Raw genomic sequence first — 25,907 nt, 5'->3', positions numbered from 1 at the left:
TTTTTGGAGGGTCGCGAAAAGTTTTTTAATTATACAGATTGTAAGAAATTTATGTTTTTAAATTGTATAGAACTATAGAGTATAGACTATAGAACTATAATAGAAGTATAAAGTAACATAAGAGTTATTACAATTATTATTATTATAAAGTAGTAAATAAGTAATAAAAAAATTTTTTTTTTGAAATTACTTTTTTGATTCTGTAAATGTGAAACTATGGGGGTCGAGATAGATTTTGGAAGAAAATTTGGGTCACGGTCCTAAAAAGATTGAAAACCACTGGTGAAAAGGGTTATTTGTTTTTTAATTATAACAATATAATTTTACTTAAAAATGAAGATTATTTTAAAAAATATAATACATTTTTGATTTTTTTTTTTCCCAAAAGTATCAGCTATACATCCAATTTCCTATCAAAAACCATCCTTGAAGTTGAGGATCAAAAAATCTTTTTTTACCATAAAATGTTTATACATACAAAAAAAACACATACAAGCACGTTATTATAAAATCAAATACTGAGTGTAGCAATCTAATTTGAAATCAAACTATTAACTGTAAAATTATATATTTTATAATTCATTTATTATCATTGTGTAGGCCACCGGCCACCTATTAATTAATACTCCATATTTAGGTGTCAAGTGGGTTTAATTTTGAGAATATGTCACAAATTTTTGAAGCCAAAAACTTTAATTATTGATCTTCAAGAGTCAATTAATTTAAATTTTCGAAATTTTTGGGTATAAATAAGATATAATAATTATTGTAGAGTACAGATCTAATGTAGGGAAACAGAGGTCAAAATTGACTGTGATGTTTATCAAATCGTTAATTTTATTCATCATATAATTTGTTCAAAAGTAGGAATACGATTTACTTCATTACAGCTGAATGATACATTTTTCTTGTAGATAAAATATGTGTACTGAAAAGGAAATTCTAAAGAAATAATTTGCTTTGTTTTACCGACTTCTCAATAATCTACATATGACGTATCCACCTTCGTGAACATTAAATAATAAGATATTATGTGTTTAACCGTAAATAATGTTAATTGAGCAAAATAATATTTATAGACATTTATAAAAAAATAAAATTTTTTATTATTTATAAATATCTCGTCAAAATCTTTCAAAAATTATACCAAGTGTATAAAATGCTGTTAAAAAAAAACTAGTTTTGTGTAAAATAATTGTGGTTTTCAATATTTTTTGTTTTTATTTCGATTATTTTGATAAATACTGGGAATTTTTTATTTCTCTCTCGAAATATATCCAATTTTTATTAGAAACCGTGCTTTTAGTAAAAAATTGAAGTATTTCCACTATTCCAAAATGCAATAACAAACACAAAAAAAAATATCGATGAAAAATTGTACTTGTACATTTATCTTACAACTTAGCATATAAAAATTTCATGAAGACGAAAATGTAGAGAGACTAAATCAATGACTAATTCAATTAAGTACATACACATTAAAACTTCAAAAAAAAATCTTATATTATCACAGTTAATTAATTATTTATTTTTTTAAATTTAATTTTACAAATACTAAACATTTATAAAGTTACAAATAAATTTTTACACAATACATATATATTTGTACATTAAATATATTCTGTACTCTATTCACGTTAAAATTTATACATGGACACCGAATTGTGAGCAGGGATGCTGTTCCACACAACATTTCACTTATGATAATAGTCTCTAAGGGGGGGGGGGGGAGGACAAGTTCACTATCTACATTATTTGGCCACTAACAATAAAAAATGGCTAATGCGTAGAATGTTCTTAATGTGAATAGAGTATAGTAAATTATTTATAATCAGGTTTTTATTTTTTTAATTAAAATAAACATAATATCTATTTTCTGTGGTTTTCATTAGTATAATAATCAAAGAGATGACATAAGGAAAAATAATGATAAACAATATTGTATAAATATGTAACTGATCAAACCTAATTTCATGATAAATTACTTTCTTCAAAAACAAAAAATTAACCAGTTAAGGCTAGAATAATCTATTATTTTTTTTTATCAATATTAAAATTCATGCTATAGAATTAACTTAAATAGACTTGGCTAATAATGAAAAATAAATGCAGCTTTAATATTATTTATTAATGATTATCCGAAGATTTATGATTAGTTTTTGAATAATTATTTGTAAAAATAATGTATTTATACATACAGAGCTATTATTTTAATGAACAACACTCATTATATCAAAATCTATCAATGTTTTTGAAAATATTACTTATCATTACAATTTTTTTAAAGTTTTTTTTTACTTTTTAAATTGTATTTTGATATATTCTAATTTAAATTCGGATGAGTGATTTATGTGTTAAGTGTTAAATGTTTTGATGAGTGGAGTGGATAGGTATGGAGATACTCTGTACAATATTGGTCTATTACTTTGCTTACCACAACTTTAAATACTTTTAAGTTTTAACTGATACTCAACTATTAGCTTAAACTATTTTGATTTTCATGAATCATAATACTCAGAATTATATCTTTCTTCAGAATATTAATTAAAAAATGTTTATTATCATTCAAAAAAGTTAATAATTTAAAATAATATGAAAATATTAATTTGTTTTACTAAAAATTATATAAAAAATTATTTTTCAAAAACATTAATAGATTTTGAAATAACGACTATTCTTCAATACAAGAATCAAAAAGTATAACTTTATTAGTGTTGTCTAAAGCCAATAACCTTTGCTGTTGCTACTTAATAATTTCAATAATAAAAAAAAAACTTTATTTGTTGTACAATATTAACCTAGATCAGTGGTTCCCAACCTTATTTATTCTACTCCCCCTTTGTAGATTTTCAAAAATCTCGCGCCCTCACTTATAAATTGAAAAAATTATAATTTTTTGTTTACTCTACATTTTACAAATAAACTATATAATATTCGAAAAGACTACTTTTTTATTAATGATAGTAATTATTATAAAATATAAATAATTGTAAATAATATAGTATTATAGTGGAATTTTAAATATAATAAAATTTGATAAATAAAAATTTTACTTTGTGGTGACTGCTTACGCCTCCCCAGCGATGTGTATACGCCTCCCAGGTTGGGAACCACTGACCTAGATAATATAAGCTTGTCCTGTAGAGTGAATTTAATGTTAGGAAAAAACAAGATTATTTTAGTCTAATTTGGTTGAACATTTTAGACTAGGTCAATCTAATTTATTATGTAATTTGGTTAGCCAGTAAGATAATTTATACAATAGGTAATTGGTAACTTTATTTAATTATGAATATCTTAGGAAGATTTTCGTGTAATGTATAGTATATAACTAATTTTCTTATCCATTTTACCATAATTTAAAATTTAAAAATAGTCAATTTATTTAGTTACTTATAATATTATTGAAGTTGTAATAATTAAGTGAAATTTATAGTTTTAAAATATGGCAAATTATAACATTTTAAGATTTTTTATAATATTTAAAAAGATAATACAAATCTAATAAAGAACAGACTACTTGTTAATAATTTATATTATATAATATTTATATAAATATATCATTGTTGAAAAGTTATTCAACATATTATTACAATATATTTGAAATAGATATGTAAATAACCCTATCTAATACATAGTAAAAATAAATATTAGTATTTAGGGCCCAGTATCCCAGGGCCCCCTCCCCATTGACTGTTAATCTACCACTGATTCTAATTAATCTAAGTTTAACATTATTTTGAATAATAGACCGAATTTGAAATTTTGATTTAGTAATTTTTATTATTAAATATATTATACAATAATAAATATTAACAAGGTATGTTCGTCAAATAATTTGTTTTAGCTAACTATTGGAAAAATATAAAACGTATAATTTGCAAATTTCATAATTAGTAATTATAAATTACTCTCACTTCACATTTGTTCAAAAATGTTTTTTTTTTTTTTTATCAATATTATCAATAATTAAATCTATACAATGATTATTTTAAAGGTATGTAGACACTAGACATTTTATTTTTGTAAATTACAATAAAAATAAGGCTAATAGTCAAACCTATTATATTACATTAATAAAGATGGCACTTTATCATGAACTTGACTTTTGATTTTTTAATTAATTAACACACATGTATTATAGATTTGAGAAAAATATACTTGATTTGAAATTTACTAAACAAGCAATGTTTAAATATAGGACATTTTTAAGAGTATATTATAAGTATATGACTATTAATATCTTTTACGATAGTTGTAGTTTCTAGATTTAGATTTATAATTTTCATTGCCTCTATAATCTTTATAATCTTTGTAATCTCTGCAATTTTTGTAATCTTTGTATTCTTTATAGTCTCTGTAAGTCGGTACTAATCTGAAAAATAATTAAATATAATGCATTAGAAAAACGTCTCAATTTTCTGCAGAAAAATAAAATAAGTTTGTATTTTATCAAGTATAAATATGTAATAACTAATAAATAATATTTGTTATTAAACTATAATCAGGTTAAAAGTAATCATTTGTTAACCAACATTAGCAATTATAAACAACAAATGACAAAATTTACGACTCAACGTCAAAGCCCTTGTAAATCGCCTAAAGAGTTGATGGTGTTCAGAAATTCAATCAGTGTACACAAAATTGATTATTAAATTATTCTCAACCTAAATAGAGTAAAAATATATATAAAAATAATATATATTTATTAGTAAAAATCTCAATTAGCTTTATATTTCATAAAACATTTATTTGTTTATAATTTATAAAATGAGATATTTGAAATAAAAGAAAATTATTTATGAAACATGACTAATCAATACAAAAAAAACATTCATAATAATCAATAAAACTAAAAGATAGTTTAATTGTTTAAATACTATACTTAAAACATGATATTTTTAATATTTGCATGTTATAAAATTAGAAAAATAAATTTTTTTATTACTTTCTTTTTTTTGATTTCTTTAAATATCTTGGACTTTTACTTCTAGACTTAATTTTCAAAGGTGTTATACTTCTACTTCTTTTTTTGATTGGTTTTCTATAAAATGAATTCAATATAATTAACATATATAAGTGAGAGTATGTATGTAAAAATGTGAGAACTCAGAAGAAAATGCATACTTATTTGAGGTAGTTAAACTAATGTTTTCAGGGATAGCTGCAGTTATTCCATTATTTGAATTAGGCATTATTGCTTTCGTTTGTACTACTGAACGAACAATTGCTTCTTTAGCTTTCTTCTTGGCATGATCATATTCTTTTTTTGATTCTTCAACTCGCTTTTCTAAATCTTCTGTAATAACCTGAAAAGTAACATCAAACAAACATGGTTATAGTGAACATAAGTTATAATTTTCTACTCACTTTTGGCCTAAGATAAAGTTTGAGTATTTTACGACAGATGTCCTGGATGTCTGTTTCATTTGAATTAAATAAAGAGTACCATGCTGGACGTTTAGGCAAAGGTATTTTTAATTTCCTAGCTGACAGATATATACAAGCACAAGCAATAGTTTCTGGATAAAATTGAACAAATACATCGGTTTGTAATGAATCATTCATATAGTTCCAGGACATCTGCATGATTGATTGATGTTTTTCAAATCCAAGTGCCTGTAGGTACATTACAATGAGTTTATGCGGGTGTTTTACATGTACACAAAAGCCAAGCTCCTTGAGCACGCGTCGTTCCGCTTTTATTACCTGCATCTTTTTCTGTACATAATTTTGATCAAGTACCAACGGCGAAATCAATCTGCAACAGTGGCAGGGTATTTTTTGTCTTGTTTTGAACTAGTAATGACATGGCAATACCATAGTAAAACAATAAAAAATGAATAGTATGATCAACCACAACTGACTAAATTTATTATTTATTTTGAAGTACTAATAAAATTGTTATAGAAAAATACATAACTATTTATATAGCTTCCTTACAAATAGTCTACAGCTATTGTTAATTTAATTTTCTTGTTTAAATTCTTAAATCATAAATTATAGAATACTACATTTACTTAAAGGTAAAATTATATTAAGATTAACTATTATTTTTATTTTATACAACATTATATTTTCTTAATAAAGTAGATACTGCTTAATGAACAAGTGGCTAATTGATTTATTTGTCTATTTGGCTCTGATAGACTGATCCTGAGATCCTGATTTACTAAGTCACTAAGACATAAAAAATGCAATATATACTCATAATACCAAAATTTACAATAATTTAATATTACATAAATTTTTGGTATGATATTTATAATCAATTTTAAAATCAATTTTTTTCACTAAAAACAGATTGAATACAATAAATATTATGATATATAATATAATTAAATCTAGATCTAATAATAAATATATGTATTAAGCACAATACTGAATATTATATTTTTTATTCAATTTATTCAAAAATAATTAAGGTTCTGATAGTATGAATAAAGATTGTTTAGTATTAAGTTATGTATTACAGTTTAAATGTCATAAATACTTAATTTGAAATGCATTTAATATCTTTAAACATAGCAATTATCAGACTCTTAGATATTTAATAATTTTTAAATTTGTCATGTTATTGAGTACTTAATTTTACTTCAACTTTAGATTTTATCAAAATTCTTTTTAATTACAAATAGAGGTACCTTATAAGATGTAGAATAATAACGTTCAAATAGTTCATAACATATTCAAACATGATTGCTATCTTGAATCTCAACATGGAAACAACAGTTACAATTTATTTATCTGTGAAATTCTTTGTTTGTTTAGTACAAAACTTAAATAATTAAGTATAATCACTAAATAGAGCACATAATATGTTATGCAATATGCATATTAGTTTTATACTGTACCTGTTGTTTTGATAAATATATTAATATATATTTTTTGAAAAACCCTAACAAATTTTTTAATGGGAACCTCTTAGCTTATTTTTGATTAAATCATGTAATAATATAGTTTTAAAGGGTCCAACAGTAATCTTGACGTGACGACCATCAATTTCAATGTGAATTCACCACATTCGCTTTCCTCTCCACAATTCAAACCGAGGGTAACTCACCCGGCAGTTAGCTGTGGAAAGTATCTGCGAAAACGCAAGTTATAAAATAAATTTTGTACGTTATATTTGCACTTGAATAAACATAAATAACTATTGACTTTGTTGCATTAGATAATTTAAAAATATAAATGAGTACAAAACAACTGCAACAAAAACAATGTATTTCTGTTCATCTTACAGTTATCGCATAAAGTCAACACATAGTAACTTTTTAGTAATTTGATTCTAAATATTTATATAAATACAAAGTAATTCACCAAACATACTCACCCTCATTTTTTCTTTAATTTTCATTTATTAAAATTCTGAATTATATGATTTTTTTGAAGATATTTAAATAAAAATTTAATTTAAAAGAGTAGTTTCTAAATTATTAAACTTTATACATTAAGGACATAAATTTATTATAGGTTTAGAGCAGTTTTCTAAAGTGAGCAATAAAACTATCCAAAGGGGGCAATGGAAGTTACAATCTTGATTGTGGGTATTGTGTGGTAAAAGTGGATGGTGGCTATTTCTATATAAATATTTTAAATCTGAATTTTCTTTCAACAGTCACATTATCATAATGTTGCAGGACTAATGTATGTAGTTATATTACATTTTAAGAATAATTATAATTGCAGATCACTATTAACCCACATTGTATTGAATTGAATATTTCGAAGAAATATCAGATGCATTAACCTCATTAAGAAATATTATACATATACAAATAAATTAATTTGTCATTGCATACTTAAAATCTTAGAATTTTTTTTTTGGATAAATTTCAAAGAAAAAGGAACTACTGCAACTAAAATAATGGTGAAATGCAGATCAAAAAATTAATCAGGGGCGGCGTAAGACTTTTGAATATAAAGGGGATATTTAATAAACAAAGTTTGGAAAACGTTGGTTTTTGAAAATGTTATGGTCCCCATGACATATTTTGAAAATTATTGTTACTCATATTAACATTTTAAACTGTAGAATATTAAATCTATTTTATTTTTTATGTAAAACCATTATTAAAGACTATTATCCTTAAATAGATAACTGATAAAATTTAATAAATCAAAAACTACTTATTTTTGTAAATGATTGCTTAACAACCCACAATTACAAACTGCGCATAATAAATTACTTACAAAATCTAAATATTTAAATATAGTCTATTTAAGTAAACTTGAAAATTTCAAAAATTAAGATTTGAATAAATTTATCATTAAAGGAAAAAATTAGGGTTAACACACACAACCTGTATACAATTCATACACAGTACACACACACACACACAACAGAATAACAAAAAATATTAACATTTAATAAATGTACAAGTAATAAATAAGTACATTTTTTTTTTTTTTTAAACACATTATGATGAATTATGATAAATAGCTAGTTTTAGGATTTCTTAAAAATCATATTATTTTAAACTTGTTTTTTTTTTTTTTTTTTACTTGTGCTCTATAGCAATGTTTCTCAAATTATGTATTATGACACTACACTATTAAAATATTTCATATTTTGCAACACAATAAAAAAAAATAATAATGGGTAATATTTAATTTTAATTGATAATTAAAATTAACAAAGAAAAAATATAACATAGAAAATAATGACAAATATTTCAATAACACATAACTTATTTAATATATATAATCATTTAATTATAAATATTATATCAAATACTTATTAATTTTTGAAAATTATGACAAAAATGTTTATATATTTTGCCTTATATACTTCACAACATATTTAAATTTATCCAGCAACATACTGGTTGAAAAACACTTATCTATAGTATTGTAAGAAATTTAAAACAAATTACTTTAGAAAACATTAATTTTCCTTTTAAAATTAGTTTTTGTTAATATAACTTATATAAATATATAATGTCATAAGAAAATATATTCTGTTATTCTGCATTTATTCATAGCAATAGAAATATTAGAACATTTAAGAATTTTGTACGATATGCGACTATTGTAAGATATCTAAAAGTTATTAAACATCTAAGATCTAAGTAACTTAAAAAATTTTAACTTAATATTGTAGAAGACAATTTCTACAATTAAAAATGTAAACATGTTTTTAAGTGTTTGACCTCAGTGTTTACTTAAGTTTTTATAAGAAGTGTGCTGTTATATTTACACTTAAGTTTATATGTATGCAATGCATATTAATAAGGCATTAAAAAGAGTGACACTTAAATAGTGTCTACACTAGTTATTTTGAAAACTTTTAACTTTTTTAAAGATATTTCTTTTACATAGTTCGATAATAATTTATACAAAACATTAAAAAAATTTATTTTGTACAATATTTCATGATAATTACTTTTTAAGCCTTTAACTTTTAAAAATAATAGCATACATTTTTAATTTCATATTCCAAAGCAAAAAATTTTTTTGGAGTATTTAATATATGGAAATTTAATTTTAAATAAAAAGTTAATACATTAATTAGTGAACTACTTGTCCGAAATTTTATTTTTATAAATTTAAATACTCCAAATTATATTCTAATTTGGAATATAAAATTAAAAATGCATGTCATTTAAAAAAATATAAAAACTTATAATATGATAACGATAAAAATTATAATTTCTTTTGAAATGAAATTTTGTAAAAAAATATTTTTAAGAAGTTCACTTTCCAAAATAATGAGTTTAGACCCTTAGAATTACCTGATGCACCTGATAGATTAGACAAAATAATTAATTTAGAAAATATTCATTTGATAAATCAAAATAATTTTGTTACGGGTACATCCAATTTGAATAATTTCAACCTAGATAGTATGCACCAAAAATATACATTAGAGTACACAAACATGGTATTTTAGATGATGTATTGAAATATTTTAACTAAAAATCAACAAATTTATAAAAATATTTTTATATTGCTCTTAAAATTAAAATCATCAAATACAGTTACTGATTAGAAACAAATTAAATTTTAATAACGATTAAATTAAATGTTACTAATCATTTTATAATGTACCATTTTATAATACCCACTTTACCTATACAAATATATTTTGATACTAATGATCATGTTTATTAGTCAGTAATTGAGGAATTAAGTTTAAAAACAACTCGTGATTTATTTATCATATAATAAAAATTACTTATAAATATTATAGTATAGCACACACACTATCTTTAAGAACTGTGATTTAATGAATAATTAATTTTGAATATTTCTAGACTTCAGATATTTGATTGTACATGGTTAGGAGTTATATTCAAATAGTAATTATTAATTATACTATACTTGGAAAGTACTAATTTATTAAATGTAATATTTTAAATTTGTAAAAATAAATAGAAAAAAAATATTAAAAGCCCAACTTTTAAACAGTGAAGCGTATATACTCTATCTCCAGGGTTAAATAAAAACATTTGAAAAATTAAATAATACTTATTATTTAAGATTAAATTAATATTTAATTAATATATTTTAATATATAATTAATATATTTTAATATATAATTATTTAAGACAAAATGTATATTTTAAATTTTAAAACCTTGAAGATTAGAGATCTATACATATGATGGAAACATAAGCAAACAGATTAGTCAGTTGTGATTAAAAATATTTAAACATAATTCAATAATTCAAATAAAATATATATTAAAAGTATAAAAATAATATTTAAACTTACTTTTGATTTAAAACTTGACGAATATGATGATAAACATTAATAACATCCCGAATACGTCTTGGTGATTCTTCAACTTTAGAGGCCAAACATGTACATGCCATTGCAGTTATTTCCATTGGGTGACGAACAAAAGATTTTGTATAGTAAAATCGTTGAAACAACACTTGTCCAGTTGCCATTGCAACCTGAAAAATAAAATTCATATTATAAATAATGTAAAAAACAATTAAATAATTAAGTGTACACATAGGGGATATTATTTAAAAAAATATATAAATGTTTAAAAAATAGTTAATCTTAAAAAAATTTGTGAAAAAAAATAAATAAAATAAAATATACTGTTTTGTTATTGTCCTACTACTGCACCATATAAAATATATAATTCCTTCTCTCCGCCAGATGACTATCCATTATATTATATTTTTATATACTCTTAAAAACTTTCAAATAAAAGTAAGTAACAGTAATATTATTGATAGCATATTTAATCATTAAAATGTCCTAATTATATACAAATAAACATAACAAAATGAGAAAATTTTTTAAAGCCTCTTAAATTTCACACTTTTTTATTATTATAACAATATATATTTTTGTTGCACAAATATAATGCTAGCATTAAATATTGAGCAAAATAGATAACTAAATTAAATTAATTTATAATATTTATAAGATAGGTGCATCTTTTAATTACAAATATATAGTGACAAGCCAACATGATTTTAATGTAATAAAATACAATTTAAAATAGAGTATTATTAAAAATAACTACTACTTTTTTCTCAGAATTAGATTGCAAACTAAATTAACTTACATTATTGTTTTGTGTCTGTATACATAGAGTATAAAAATACAAAAAAATATTGATCACAAATATCAAAATTTTTAATTTAAGACAATTAACGTAAGTTTATCTGATAGCAAAATAATAAAAAATTATATAAATCAACGAGACAATAACAAGCAAGTACTAAATAAAATATTAGGATAAAATCAAATTAAATTTAGGTATGTAAATAAAACCACATCACATTTTGAGTAATCATTGTATTTTTAACAATATCTTTGGGTCTTAGATGCCAAAAGTTAAGCTATGAATAATCGTCATTCAAGAAAAAATTAACTTTGGCATTACTGATCATAGTAACTTAGGTAATTTAAAAAATGAATTAGAGGGAAAGTACCTATGTAAAATAATTGGTTTTGTAGAATTATTAAAAGAATTCTATGAGTTATTTTCAAATAGAAGCAAAATAAAGATTCAACCAATGAGTCAATTATTCAGAATTACGTCCCTAAATTATTCTACTGTATTTTGTCACAAAAAGAGCATCTAAAAATTACACATTTAGATTCAATGACAACTTTATTAAGAATGTATTATAGTCTTTAGGCTAATGAATATATATAAATATTGTGACTGTTAATAGTGATTTTTCATATGTACTTTATAAACTATTGCTAAAAACAGTAGGTTACTTGTATATAAATTCATTGAAAATTTTGTCAGAATTCATGAACAATGAAGAATTTATTTTTACCGTCAACATACTGAGTGCTTTTATAAAGAAAACATTTCAAGTAACTTTTAAAATGAACAATATTCATAAATTACAATGAAAATTAATAAATAATAATTTAGTGTTGTTTGAAACACCTACTTATGGCAAGGGGTTAAAGACTGAGCCCTCAATAATTTCTGAAAACACATATCATAGATATGTATATATGTATGTGCATGTAAACAGACAGAGTTAGGCACACGTCATACATTGAACTATACCAGCTGGCATCCACCATTACAATTATATATAAACAATATTTACTATGTAGGTAAAATAACAAAAACAAACTAAAAATTTCACCTGGGGAAGTTTAAGCAGCATGCCAGCAGTCTGAATCCACTCGCATCCAACGATCCTAAGGTCGACTTCGGTCTCGAAATCTAACCCGTCTATCATCGACGGTGTGGACGTGAGCTTTTCCTTAGGCAAAAGTACGTTACTTAGGGTCAACAGCACTTTAGTTGGTTGCTTCAATACGTGGTGGTCATTTGTCACGTCCGAACATGTCATTGTCATTGTTTCCATTTTACACATTATCCACGCACCTACAGAAGTTGTGATTTTGTCGTTAACAATCTACGCGCTGTTAATAAAAATTAACAATCTAATACTATTATTTATATAATTATACAAACACGAATAACGTTTAGAATAATGATTATTGCATAGTTATATTTTGGTTATGCTTTAATTAAAAAACAGTCATGCATAAGATCAGTCTAAGACTATTCTATAATCTATAACATAGTTAATAACAATTAAGTTTATTAAACTTAGTACATTTTAATTTGGTGGTTTTAAGAACTAAGATAAAATATTAAAATGTGATAAATTGATAATTTATATTTGATAATAAAGCCGTATTTATCTGAGATCGTGTTATCAGTATTATCAAACTCTGGTCAGAGCTTTCCAAACAAAAAATGCCATAGCAAGACGTAAAAATAAATTTAATTTATTGATATTATTGTTATTTAAATCTATTTAATTTATCTTCAATTTTTATTCTGTCCTTCAAATTTCAATGGTCGACCATTTATACTCGCACTCTTCGATTGGATACATTTTTTATTTACTTTTCGAGCCATGAAAGCAAAAGGGCATAACAATTGGACTGAGATAATTCGTCTTGGATAATTTAAGACTTATATTAATAGTAGGTAATAACTAATAATGATGATTCTATAATAATAATAGTTCAAAAAACCTGGTGAGGTGGTGGTTACTCATAAATGTAAAATATACACAATACATAAAATATAGAAATTGTAATTAATAAAACTTTAAAGATTATAATATAATTATCGTTAGTCTTCACAAAATATACTCTTAGTAGGTATGAAAAAAAAATAATAATAATCGACAACTATAAAATTTGTTTTCTCTGGTGATAAATATAATATATATATGAGTAATAAATACCACTCCGATCAATAAACTATTTTATAAAAATTGTATAAATTTTAATAAATTATAACATAACATTAGGTAGTAGGTAGGTAAGTATATAAATGATAGACTATGTGCCCTTGGCGCTTAGGTTATCGTATTAAATGTAAAATATTTTTATAGCAAAAAAAAAAGATCATCCTTAAAGCATAAAACAGATACAGTACAATAAAACAAAATGAAATATACTCCAAGTCCTCGTTATAAAAATATATCATAATATAATGTATTATGCCTAAATATTACATATTAATAATTATAATGGTTTTTGGAAAAATAAACGGATTCAAAATCCTAATGCCAACCAATTATTAGGATGAATGCACTCGCTGGCTAGAAATAAACTATGTTATACTCATCATCTGGAGATTTTTAAGTTTTAATTAAACTCGAGTATAGTGTCAGATGATATTCTAATTAAGTTGAATGTTGATTACTGATTAGTAATCTAGAATTCAAGCGAAGATAAACACCTTAGGTACCTACACACTACACCGTTACAAATCACAATAAAATAAAATTGCCGAAAACGACATCGACATAGTTTTAAACAAGTAATTGAAGGTATTATTACGGTTACCTATTATGAATAATAACACTGCAGACGAAATAATGAACGATGTTGTCGGAGATGATATTGACAAAGTCGTTGGAAATGTCGACGATTTTTCGTTGAAACGATGTACGGTGACGATTCGTCTCCTAATAAAACTCGCCGTCATTGGAATTGCTAGCGCAATCAATTAAGTCGATTCTCGATAAAACAAAACAACCACGGACATGTGTGATGGTTAACCATGAAATAATGGACGTAGTAGTGGTCATCCCCCAGGGGAAACACAGTTATTGTTTGGCGAACCTAGCCTCGAGCTCCTCCTCTCCAAGGTATGGAGAGTTGATCGCAGGGCTAACAAACCTATTTCATAAAAACTGTTAAGAAATCACTAACAAAGCCTAGGACTAGAGAAACGGATAGCCAATTGGAAAAAGGAAATGGAAGAATAAGGAGATAAGATCGCGACTTGGAACACCTTAAGCTTATATCGTGTCGGTGAATGTCAAACTTTTACAGAAATGTACTACAAGAAATTATATGGATAGGCGAAGGACAGATGAAGATTAACGAATTCATTATTTACTTTAAAGGAACAGATAAAAGACATCATTTTGGGACAGGTTTTGCGGTCCATAAGAACTATGAATCTTGTGTAAGTGAATTTAACTCAATATTCGAAAGAATCTGTACAATACGATTAAGAACTAAGCTTAAAGAAATATGTCTAATTAATATACATGCACCAACAAAAAACAGTGATGAAAGAGATAAAGATGAATTCTATGATGAAGTTACCAGAATTTCCGACAGACTACCCGGAAGCGTAATAAAAATCGTACTAGGAGACATAAATGCTAAAATATGGAAGGAACTAATGTTTGTGCCCACTATTGGATTAGAAAGTGTCTACGAGGGGAGCAATGATAATGGTCAGAGAATAATTTCATTTGCAGCATCTATAAATTTGGTGGTCAGCAGCACGACTTAAAACCCAAAAATATATCCGAACTCTCCAGACGGACGGACTATGCATTAAATAGACCATGCATTTATTGACAAAATATATGAATCAAGTATTACAGATGTGAGAATTTACAGGGGTGCAGACTGTGATACGGGCCATTTCCTAGTAAGTAATAGACAAGTTTCGGCTCAAACTATAAAGAACGAATAGGTATTTTCAAAAACACCAAAATTCAACATTGAAGAGCTAAAAGATGAAGAAAAATACAAAAATATATCACTGAGATTACAAGTAAATTAAATGGAAAACAAGAAGAAAACGAGAAAAAAATGAACTGGAGTACCATAAAAAAATACCATATTCGAAATGGCGCATAGTACACTAGGCCATCCAAAAAAAAAAAAAACAAGATAATAAATGGCTTAATAGTAATTATAGGAATACAGTAGAAAAAGAAGTGAAACTCGTCAAAAATATCTCCAACTTAAAACTCATTAAGCGAAGAAAATTATGAAGCAGAGCGGAGAAAAGAAACACTACATGAATGAACTATTGCATGAGACAGAACAAGACTGTACACAAGGTAGAATACGAAACTTTTTTGTAACAATAAAAAAGTACAATTAATTTAACCCTAATCTAAAATCTGTCAAGGATATTGATAACACAATTTTAGTAAGCCCAGTTGAGAAAGTAAGAAGATGGAAAAATTACTTTGAAGAACTGCTTAATAGTGGAGTACCAGAGAGACCAGTGTCAGCATGGATAGATCATAGGGTGAAACAGAAAGTAAATGATGTATTCATACATGAAGTAAAAAAAGCTATTAATAGTCTGAAGAATTAGAAAGCACCTATAACAGATGGAATACAAATAAAATATGGCAGGGAAGCACTATACCAGGTAATATATGAGCTATGTCAGAAAATATGGAAAGATGAGGAACTTCCAGAAGAATGAAACAGAGTCATCGTTGTCCCAGTACACAAGAAAGGTGACAAACTTAATTGTAATAACTACAGGAGAATATCACTGCTGAACACGACATATAACTATATAAGGTATTCTCTGAGATATTACTAAGAAGATTACAACCGTTTACAGATGAATGTAGAAAAGAGTACCAATGCAGGTTTCAAAAAGAGAAGTCTACGATAGATCAGCTGTTTGTGATAGGACAGATTATAGAAAAAAGTTTGAATACAAGCAAAATATGTGGCAGGTATTTGTCAACTTTATAAAAGGCCTATAACAGCATTCATCGGGAAAGCCTTTATAATATTATGTATGAATTCGAAATTCCAAGTAAGCTTATCTCACTAACAAAAATATTCATGAATGGTACAAATTATTAAGTAAGAGCCGACAACGTACTATCCAAAGAATTTCAAGTGGTAACAGGCTTAAAGCAAGGTGACGCTCTCTCACCACTTCTGTTCAACATTGCACTGGAGAGAGTTGTACGGAGTATACAGAGAGATAATTGTGGTATCGACATCGGCACAAACTAATATATAAATATGTAAACGTTTATAGGCTAACTAGGTTTACTTTAAAGCAGTGGCGGAACCAGGATTGAATTTTGGAGGCCTAAAAAATTACTTCTGAGCAATTTATACATTATAATTTTCTAGTTCTTGTGTTCCTAAAAATGTGAAAAAAATGGTTAAGCGAACGTTATTAATTTTATTATGGCTGAATTAGGAATCGCTTATGTTTAATAGGTACCTATAATAATTATACTATTATAAATTTTAACTATTTTACTTTAAATAACTTCTATTATACAAAATCTAATCTGCACTTATTTTTAGAAGTAAAGTTATTTATAATTATTATTATAATGCGTTATTACACAATTTAAAATATTTGTGTAAGCAAAACGACTGTTGAAGAGGTCTGGGCGGGGCTGAGGCCTTTAGCTCCCCCTCTGGATTCGCCACTGCTTTTAAGTTTAAATGAGGACTAAAAACTAAGTTCTAACCTCAACTCGTTCTTCTTTTAAATCTACTTTCAGCGCTAACTGCTCCCTGAGCACTACGTCTGGGTAATGTGTCTTTTCGAAAGTCGCTTCTAACTGTTCGAGTTGTTCTTCGGTGAATATTGTCCGGTGCCTTCTCTTTCTCTTGGCTGGTGGGCCGGCAAACATGGACGCGGGACCGTGATGGTGACCGCTGGCAGTCCCGTGGCCTCCCGTCACCGCCATGGCCATCATGTAACTAGGATAGATACTTTGGTAACCAGCCGCGGCAACTAAATAAAAAAAAAAAAAACATTAAATATTAAACACACTAACATCGGCAAATTTTATGATGTTTGACGGGGCGGCAAATTTTGGAGGATCAACATAAAATAAAAAAATTATAATTATAATTTTTTTTTTTGTGTGACTGTATAACTATAATGAGTACATATTATTTCGTTTATAAATACCTCGAAAAAGCCGCCGTCTACCGCTACATGTCACAAGGCGATAAGAATTAAGAACTTGTTCTAATAATTGTACGTATAAACTATTTTCATTATTTCTGTACGTTTTTTCCTCAAACATATTCTGTTACAAGTAAATCATTAATATTAATAGTGTGTTGAATATAATTTTGAATTGTAATTTTTGTAAGGGCGGCATATTTTAATTTGCTCCGGGGCGGCAACATAGCTTAACGCGGCACTGGCCGCCAGTTGTCCACCCCTGGGTTAATTGCTAAGTGATAATAAGAACTAAAAACATACGGACCGTGAACGGCGCTGAACCCATGTTAACTATAATAGGCGAGACGAAAAGTGAGCCGTGACCGTTACGCGGCAAGTGGCTGATTTTCATCAGGGCTTCTCCTCCTGTTTACCCGCCTAAAATAATTTCAAACGACGTTATGTAGACTTTTTGTTTATTTAATAACGAAATACAAATAAATCAAATAATACAAATAAAGCAAATAATACAAATAATACAAATAATATAAATAATGCAAATAATATACAAAATAAACGTTTCAAGGTCGGAGGTCCAGTGGCTACTAAATACAGACGCGGCTGACATGTCAGCCACCAGGACCAGGCACAATTTATGAAGAATATATCAGAAGTCAGGATATTCAGGACCGCGATATGTCGTTACGGTGCGGTCCACCTACTTTTATTTTTGTCTCTCATCAATACAAAGGCCGATCGTGTCACGTTTTGTTTTTGTGTTTTTATTGAGTATATTAATCAATTGTTGCAATATTATAAAGACTATAATATAATCGTTAAAATACATATTTTTAACAATCGTCCATATTATCCATTGATGTTGTCGCATCACTAATCAATGAGCCCGCCTAGAGAAAATTTGTTAAAAATCTACTTAGGTATTATAACTATAAATTTATTTCACAATTGGAGGAATAAGAAATTTTTTTACAAAGAAATACAAAATAAATGTTAAAATTATGTACTTACACGAGTCAGGTATTTTAGACTTTTTAAATTCAAAATTTGCATGTAATTTTAATTGTTTTTTTGTAAAGTTAAAAATATTATTTATTGGTAATTTAAACTTTCAAGTGTATGATGTATTATATTTTATATAAGTACCTACAAAATGAGATTTTCAAATGAATAAATTAATTTATTTTCAACAAAAATTAATATTATCTACCATAATATTATAATAGTATTAATAGAAAAATCTTTCTTTTTTTTTTTAATAGGTAGCAATTTATAAATACATCATAGAATTATTTTTTGTACCTATATTATGTAATGGTTAATGGTTATCATTGAATTTAAATTGAATACATACATTGTATAGACTTATAAAAATGATGAGGTAGGTACATTCGAAACCTACAGTAGAAGTAGTAACTAGTAGAACAATTATTTATTTTGTTTCCTGCAAAAAAAGTCTTACAGAGTGTCAGAGTGTGACTGTGTGAGCTATAATTATTCGTTTAATGTTGTTTTATAGAAAAAAAAAACAGTAGGCAACTATAACTACATCTGATGATAAATGAAAGGACGTCGATATTGATTAGAAAGAAGGTTTCAATCATCATTCATCAATATTACCATTTAGTAGATTACTATAAATATTTAATACTAATATGTAGGTATATCAAAAAATAATCATCTAAATTTTAAGGTGGAAATATTAAAAAACAAATCTAACAATTCGTAATATTATGGTTTATTATTATTATTCATCGCAATTCGCAGGAGAAAAGTTCTATCAAAACTTCAGATACCTATATAATGTAAAAACTGGTGTTAAACAATTTCCAATATTATAAATATCATTTTTATGATAAGAATTTTAAATTTTAATATTTTAAGATGAGTCTGACAAAACAGTTTTTATTTTATTAATTGTAAAGCACATAGATAGCTAATAGTTTCAATCGAATTTTTTTTTTTTATATTAATTAGGAACATCACAAATAATTAATATATTGGTAAAAATAATTTAATCATCACACAATTATACCTATTTAATAATGTAAAAATATTAAATATTTTGAAATTTGTGTAGTATTAAATTAACTAATATGATAATATGAATAGATAAAACTGATTTTTCCTTTAATATCTTAGTTCATATTGCATATCTGCTTATAAACTCATAAATAAAATTAACCTATCTTACATTTTTACTTTCATTTTCATTTTTAAAACATTGAAACTAGAGTTAAATGAGTAATCTAGAAGATATCAAAAAAATATAAAAAACAATTTATAAAGTAGCTTTTAAGAATATTATATAGAATGTTGTTGTTTGCAGTTGTGTGTTATGATACAAAATACAAGATAATTATAGTATTTATATAAATTTTACTTTGTAAAATTACAAAGTTGCTTAATTTTTAATTAACGTTCAACCGAGAATTTTTCTTGTATCTCGCCGTCTCAGTCTGTCTCTGCATTAATAGATTAATAAACGATAGAAAACGTAGCATAAGCATAGAAATAAAATAGAATAGTGTGCAGAAAAGGTGCTTGGGCCTAAGGGGATCTCGGATATATCAAAAATTAACCAAGACGTATTCTTATTTATTTATGTTAGTTAGTACTTAATGCTCTGTTGAATTATACTTAATATTGTTTCACGAAATTATTCATGATCAATGATTATATTCTTAGACTTCGGTATGAAACATCCAAGAACGTGTGTCCGTGCTTTAAACTATGAAATTCTATTACAGTATTAATGTAGTAGTTGTAAAATGCTACTTGTGGTTCATGCCATCAATAAATTACTAAAATAGTAAATAGTAAATAATTATAATTTATAATAATAATAAAATAATTAGACTTTGGACGTGGTTAATGTAGCAGTCAGCGACTTTAAACTACAGTAAGATTACTTATTAGAACTTTGGGTTATACTACTTTAGACCTTTAGAGTTAAGAGTTCTAGACCATGGTACCTACTTAGTAAATGCTATTACTATTTATTACTATTTATCAATTATTTATTATTTACTATTTGGCCATGCGTTAGACTGGCTTTTTTGTTTTTATATAATAAATATAAGTATTACCATAGAACACTATAGAAGCGTCACTCTCGGGCGGCCAATGTTAATGTGTTTAGAATTCTTAACGGCCTTGAAATGGTTCGTAACTTCTTGTCTTACCGCCAAGCTTACAACATCATTCTTGTTGTTACGCCTAATCATACAATAAATATGTGATTGTGATAAGAGAATAATAAATTATATTTTAATTTTTTTTTTTATGTATAACATCAATTTTTTTATTTTATATAATACGAATATTGAATTTATGATGGCTAAGGTTATTTACCTCCGACATCCCTCACTTCGAGAACACCACTCTTGCTACTTTCGCAGATGACACAGGCATAATATCAACTAATGTTGACCTAACCATAGCATCTGATAATCTTCAATCCCATCTCAACGAACTACAAAACTGGTTCAACTTGTGGAGAATCAAAATAAATCCAAATAAATCTACCCACATAACCTTTACTCTACGTCCTGACCATAGCCCCCCCATGACTATCAACAACGACACGATTCCCAAAGCACAAGCCACCCGTTACCTAGGAGTCCACCTCGACAGTAAACTCACTTGGGCAGTTCACATAAAAGCAAAAAGGAAATCACTCAACTTTAAACTCCACAAAATGAAACACCTTCTTAGATCAAATCTCCCACTAAACACAAAACTACTAATCTATAAACAAATTCTCCGCCCTTCAATGACTTACGGAATACAGCTATGGGGCACCTCCAAAAAATCCAACATTCAAAAATTCCAATCCTTCCAATCAATTTGTCTTCGTCTCCTCACAAACGCACCCTGGTACGTCAGCAACCTATCACTCCACTCTGACCTTAATATCCCATACATAAGCACCCTAGCCTCCCATTACTATAAATTATTTCACAATAACACAGTAAACCACCCTAATCCACTCATTTCCAACCTCTCATCCGTCACTCTCCCAGATAACCCTCCACGTCGTCTAAAGCGAAATTGGCCCAGGGACCTCCTCAACCATTAAAAAAAAAAAAAAAAAAAAAAACATAAATAAAAGTCTAGAATTGAAGTAGTGTTGCTTGGACACTCCCTTCCATCAAGCCGTCCAGTTTTGTATATATAATAAATCAACCATATTACTCATTGTATAGTTAATACAGATTGTATATATTCTTTTTAATAATAAATAAAAAAAAAAGATATTTATTCAATAAATTTGTAAGTAGTTTGTTTTTCGGACATGATTTTATTAATGCATTATTATTTAACATCATTGACAATTAATGTTAATATATACAATGAATATGAATTATTTACCTTCTATAAGACAATTTAACAAAATATATACATAATAATATTTATAAATTACATAAAATTTGCAATTTTCTATTTTCATGCGAGGTATTTGCAAATTACGGTTAGTTCTGGTCAAAGTAGTATAAATTCTAAATCTTATATATAAGTTTAACAAATAGTCATGGGGGAATTGTTCACAGGGATGTTCAAAGTATACATTTAACATTAAAGTTTTAAGTTTTTGCCCAACTTTTGGTGATGGTGCTAAAGTAGGAAATTGGTTTGTAAATATAATGTCTAATTCAAAAATATATTGGTAAAAATTACAATCTGGAGTCATTAATGATGAAAACATAGATATAGAGCTGTGTTGATGTGATTTGAAGTGTGTGAAAAAAAATTCATCAGATAACTTTGTGGTAGTTCTGCCATATCTTATGCACGTTTCACAAGAATGCATGTTATAACACTTCATTATTAAATAACCACATATATATGTAAAAGCATTTCTTTCTGGCAATTCTAATGATCTGTAATTGGTTGCATCAATGGGTAATGGATTAATTTGAATTACCTTTTGGTTTTCAGGGAATACTGTTTTTAAATCTTCAGCTGGTATTTTATTTAAATTACTCAGTACTTGTTCTATGTCTTCCAAACAATTTGCACCTTCATTATATTCAAAATAAAAAATTTCAAGGAAGAGGGGTTATACAAATCTTATTAAGTGGTAATATGCAGTGACCTTTTTTTTTTAAAAATTGGCGGGCTGATCTCGAGCAATGCATTTTGATGTTAAAAGTGTTCGTAACATCATGTCTTACCGCCAAGCTTACAACATCATTCTTGTCGCTCCGAAATGAAGAAAATAAAAGTGGAGGGGTGAGTGTCGCTTCTATAGTGTTCTATGGTATTACAACTCCCGTGGTATATATCGTATCATCGTTTAGTCATGTTGGTGACACTGTAAAAAGACGCGTTCAACATTTACAGTTCCACGAGAGTTATATATTGTCTATAGTGTCTAATTTGCTCCATGAGCCATTTCGTTATGAGTCACGCTATCCGGCTGCGTAACTTCTAACGAGTAACGACTAACGATCGTAAAGAATACGTCCGCCATTTTCACGGTCGTCTCGTCTGCGTGGTCGCCGATTCCAGATTTTTGTTTTATACATTTTTTATTTTATACGTTTGTCACACGTGTTATTGTCATGCGGTAAATATTATCGCTCAATAGTTTGCGCGTATTAAAGTGGATTTCGGTTTATTTGGTGTGCATAAAAGACCAGTTACCGCAAACACAACATTCACGATGAGTTACAGCAGACCTCCGCCACGGATTGAAGGCATGGTATCGCTGAAAGTTGACAACCTCACATACAGGACAACGCCAGAGGATCTGAGGAGAGTGTTCGAGAGGTGTGGAGAAGTCGGAGACATCTACATTCCCCGTGATCGGTTTACTCGAGAGAGTAGAGGGTTTGCTTTTGTCAGGTATGTATAACATTTGTTACATTTTAATATAGTAGTATGTCCTACTACCAGATAAATGCGCGTGAATGTAGCTGTTTGATTTTGCAAAAATGATTATAAAATTTAGCATTGAGCTCGATACAGATTAATATTTGTCACCATTGGTAGAGCTTCCCTGCTGGTCGGGTTGACGTTCCCTTTGGTGACAATATAATTAAACGCTGTGATCCGTAACTTTGATCTTATCTGATTTGCATAATCTCCCTGATATTGTTATTATGCAGTTTTTATAAATAATTTACTACTAAATAGTTTTTTATAAATTTTTTTCTTTCAGATTTTATGATAAACGTGATGCTGAAGATGCGTTAGATGCAATGGACGGTCGCATGTTAGATGGTAGAGAGTTACGTGTTCAGATGGCTCGCTATGGACGTCCAACTTCGCCGTATAGAAGAAGACGCAGGAGGTATAATATCCTAATAATAATAGATAAAATGTTTAATTTTACAGCTTAATGTTCGGCTTCTTCAAAACTATGTGTGTAGTAAACCAAAACATCTAAACTAACATTAATTCATCTAAATATAAACCCTTTTATTGTTGCTTGGCATAAAAAAATTCTTATGTAAAATAATATATAGATTTGGTTGATTCTTAAAACTAAACGAGTATCCATCAAATAAATGTACATAATAACTAATAAGAAATAATAATACACTATTTTATATTATGAAGTATGTTTTAAATTTTTATGTCAAGCAATGTTATGACAAGATGGTAAAAAAATATTATTTAGGTATTTTCAATTAAGACAAATTTATATTGTTATTTTTTTTTATTATATAATTTTTTAATAGAATATGATTTTGTTAATTTTGTTTGTTAATAATTTTTTATTTTAAGTATTTATTATCTGAATTAATTATCTTAAATTTTTATTTTATTCATTAATTTAACTTAATATCGAAAAAAAATGACTTTATTTTGTTAAAAGACTGAGCATTGTTGAAAACCCATTGATAGCAGCGACACTATTTTCAGGTGTGGGGTGTAATTGGGGAGTGGCGGCTGAGTGCTGTGGCTGAGGCTGAGGCTGAGCTAAGGTGTAATAATCGTGCTGACCGCAGTAGAAGGCGAGGGCGTTGTTCCTGCCCATAGCAGATGCATGCTGAGTGCTGACTAGCTGCTGATCAGCCGAGTGCCAGTTGCAGATTTCAGTTTGCTGAATTAAAAAAATAAATAAAACTAAACAAAGCAATCCTGAGTCATCCTGGCAACTCTGTTTAGGGTTAGGAAATAGCTGGTTTTTAATTTTTTACAATGCCCACATTTTTCTTTTATTATTGCGCTTGAATAATTTAATCCTCATTAATATTAAATGAAAAATAAATTAACCCCAACTGGATGAAATTAATATTAATGTGTTTTTAAACATAAACATTGTTGTATGTTACTTAACTTTCGTTTTAATTATACATTCATATTAATACTATTGATTTAGGTCTCGTTCGCCTAGACGTCGTTCATACTCAAGGTCCAGGTCTCGTGGCCGTCGTTCACGTTCTTATTCTAGATCACGTTCACGTTCACGTTCTGGTAGTAAAAGTTCAAGAGGACATTCAAAGTCAGCCAGTCGTTCAAGATCATAGGTAAAAACCAATTATTATTTATTTTAGCACTATTTTACTCTTTACATGTTCTTAAACCGTTTTTATGTAATATTTATTATTAGAACCATTATTTTTTCAAATTTTTTATTGACCTATTGAAATCAAATATAAACATTATTAATTGCTTTTTGTTTGTATCTTAAATTAAACTCCTAGCAAAATAAGATTATTTATGATTGAACTAAATATCAAGAATAAATGTTCATGTTAAAAACTAAAATCTTGATTTGATTTTTTACAGATGTGAATTTTTCAAAAATTATATGGAAGAAACTGATAAAACATCAATAGCCACATAATTTGTTTACATTTTAATAATGATAAATAGTATTTCATGCCATTTATAAACTTGAAATATTTAAGTTCTTTAATAAATAAACAATTATCATTTTGTAGCCAAATCTTTTAGTTTTTAGATGAAAATATCATCTTAGTTTTTAAAGTATAACTTAAATTTTAAAGTATCCTATATAAAATCATAATTGTAATAACAGTTAATCATTATTAACAGATAACTACAAATTTTGTCTTGGTTAAAATAAATATAAATATAAGAATACTGTGGTTCGCAATGAACTAGTTTTTCCTGTAATGTGTTAATATTAGGGACAAGCATTTATTTTATTACAATTTTCTGTATTAATTGATTTCTATATTTTTGGTTTATTTTTAAATTATAAGCACTTATTATTTATTTTTAATACTCATTAAATCTAAAAAAGCAT

At 26.7% G+C, this 25,907-nt stretch overlaps 4 protein-coding genes across 6 annotated transcripts; 2 read left to right on the top strand and 2 right to left on the bottom strand.

The window, feature by feature from the left end:
* Positions 1–4,069: 4,069 nt before the first annotated feature.
* Positions 4,070–13,080, bottom strand: LOC112601696 (cyclin-L1-like). Of its 3 annotated transcripts, XM_025349435.1 has the most exons (8): positions 12,917–13,080; positions 12,582–12,826; positions 10,717–10,901; positions 5,710–5,761; positions 5,371–5,619; positions 5,128–5,309; positions 4,949–5,044; positions 4,070–4,375 (listed from the first exon to the last, which is right to left on the bottom strand). In XM_025349435.1, the coding sequence occupies exons 2-8, from the start codon at positions 12,813–12,815 to the stop codon at positions 4,237–4,239; spliced, it is 1,137 nt and encodes a 378-aa protein (XP_025205220.1). In that variant the 5' UTR covers positions 12,816–12,826; positions 12,917–13,080; the 3' UTR covers positions 4,070–4,236. The 3 variants fall into 3 exon arrangements, with proteins under 3 accessions (XP_025205220.1, XP_025205218.1, XP_025205219.1); XM_025349433.1 differs by having other exon boundaries at positions 5,371–5,761; XM_025349434.1 differs by lacking the exon at positions 12,917–13,080 and having other exon boundaries at positions 5,371–5,761; positions 12,582–12,910.
* A 1,455-nt stretch (positions 13,081–14,535) lies between these two features.
* On the top strand, positions 14,536–15,274 carry LOC112601589 (craniofacial development protein 2-like). The gene is made up of 2 exons (XM_025349292.1): positions 14,536–14,615; positions 14,803–15,274. Exons 1-2 carry the CDS (start codon positions 14,536–14,538, stop codon positions 15,272–15,274), a joined length of 552 nt encoding a protein of 183 aa, XP_025205077.1.
* A 1,948-nt stretch (positions 15,275–17,222) lies between these two features.
* On the bottom strand, positions 17,223–21,121 carry LOC112601588 (homeobox protein goosecoid-like). The gene is made up of 4 exons (XM_025349291.1): positions 21,051–21,121; positions 20,866–20,899; positions 17,684–17,804; positions 17,223–17,503 (listed from the first exon to the last, which is right to left on the bottom strand). The coding sequence occupies exons 1-4, from the start codon at positions 21,119–21,121 to the stop codon at positions 17,223–17,225; spliced, it is 507 nt and encodes a 168-aa protein (XP_025205076.1).
* Positions 21,122–23,068: 1,947 nt separating this feature from the next.
* LOC112601755 (serine/arginine-rich splicing factor 2) lies at positions 23,069–25,542 on the top strand. Its single transcript, XM_025349528.1, has 4 exons — positions 23,069–23,530; positions 23,847–23,978; positions 25,014–25,161; positions 25,424–25,542. The coding sequence occupies exons 1-3, from the start codon at positions 23,349–23,351 to the stop codon at positions 25,159–25,161; spliced, it is 462 nt and encodes a 153-aa protein (XP_025205313.1). The 5' UTR covers positions 23,069–23,348; the 3' UTR covers positions 25,424–25,542.
* The last annotated feature ends 365 nt before the right edge of the window (positions 25,543–25,907 follow it).

Source organism: Melanaphis sacchari, unplaced genomic scaffold (assembly GCF_002803265.2).
Source record: "Melanaphis sacchari strain LSU unplaced genomic scaffold, SCAv2.0 Contig7_pilon_pilon, whole genome shotgun sequence".
Lineage (NCBI taxonomy): Eukaryota > Metazoa > Arthropoda > Insecta > Hemiptera > Aphididae > Melanaphis > Melanaphis sacchari.
Note: the sequence above shows the minus strand (reverse complement) of the source record. Positions and strands in the feature narration are given on the sequence as shown.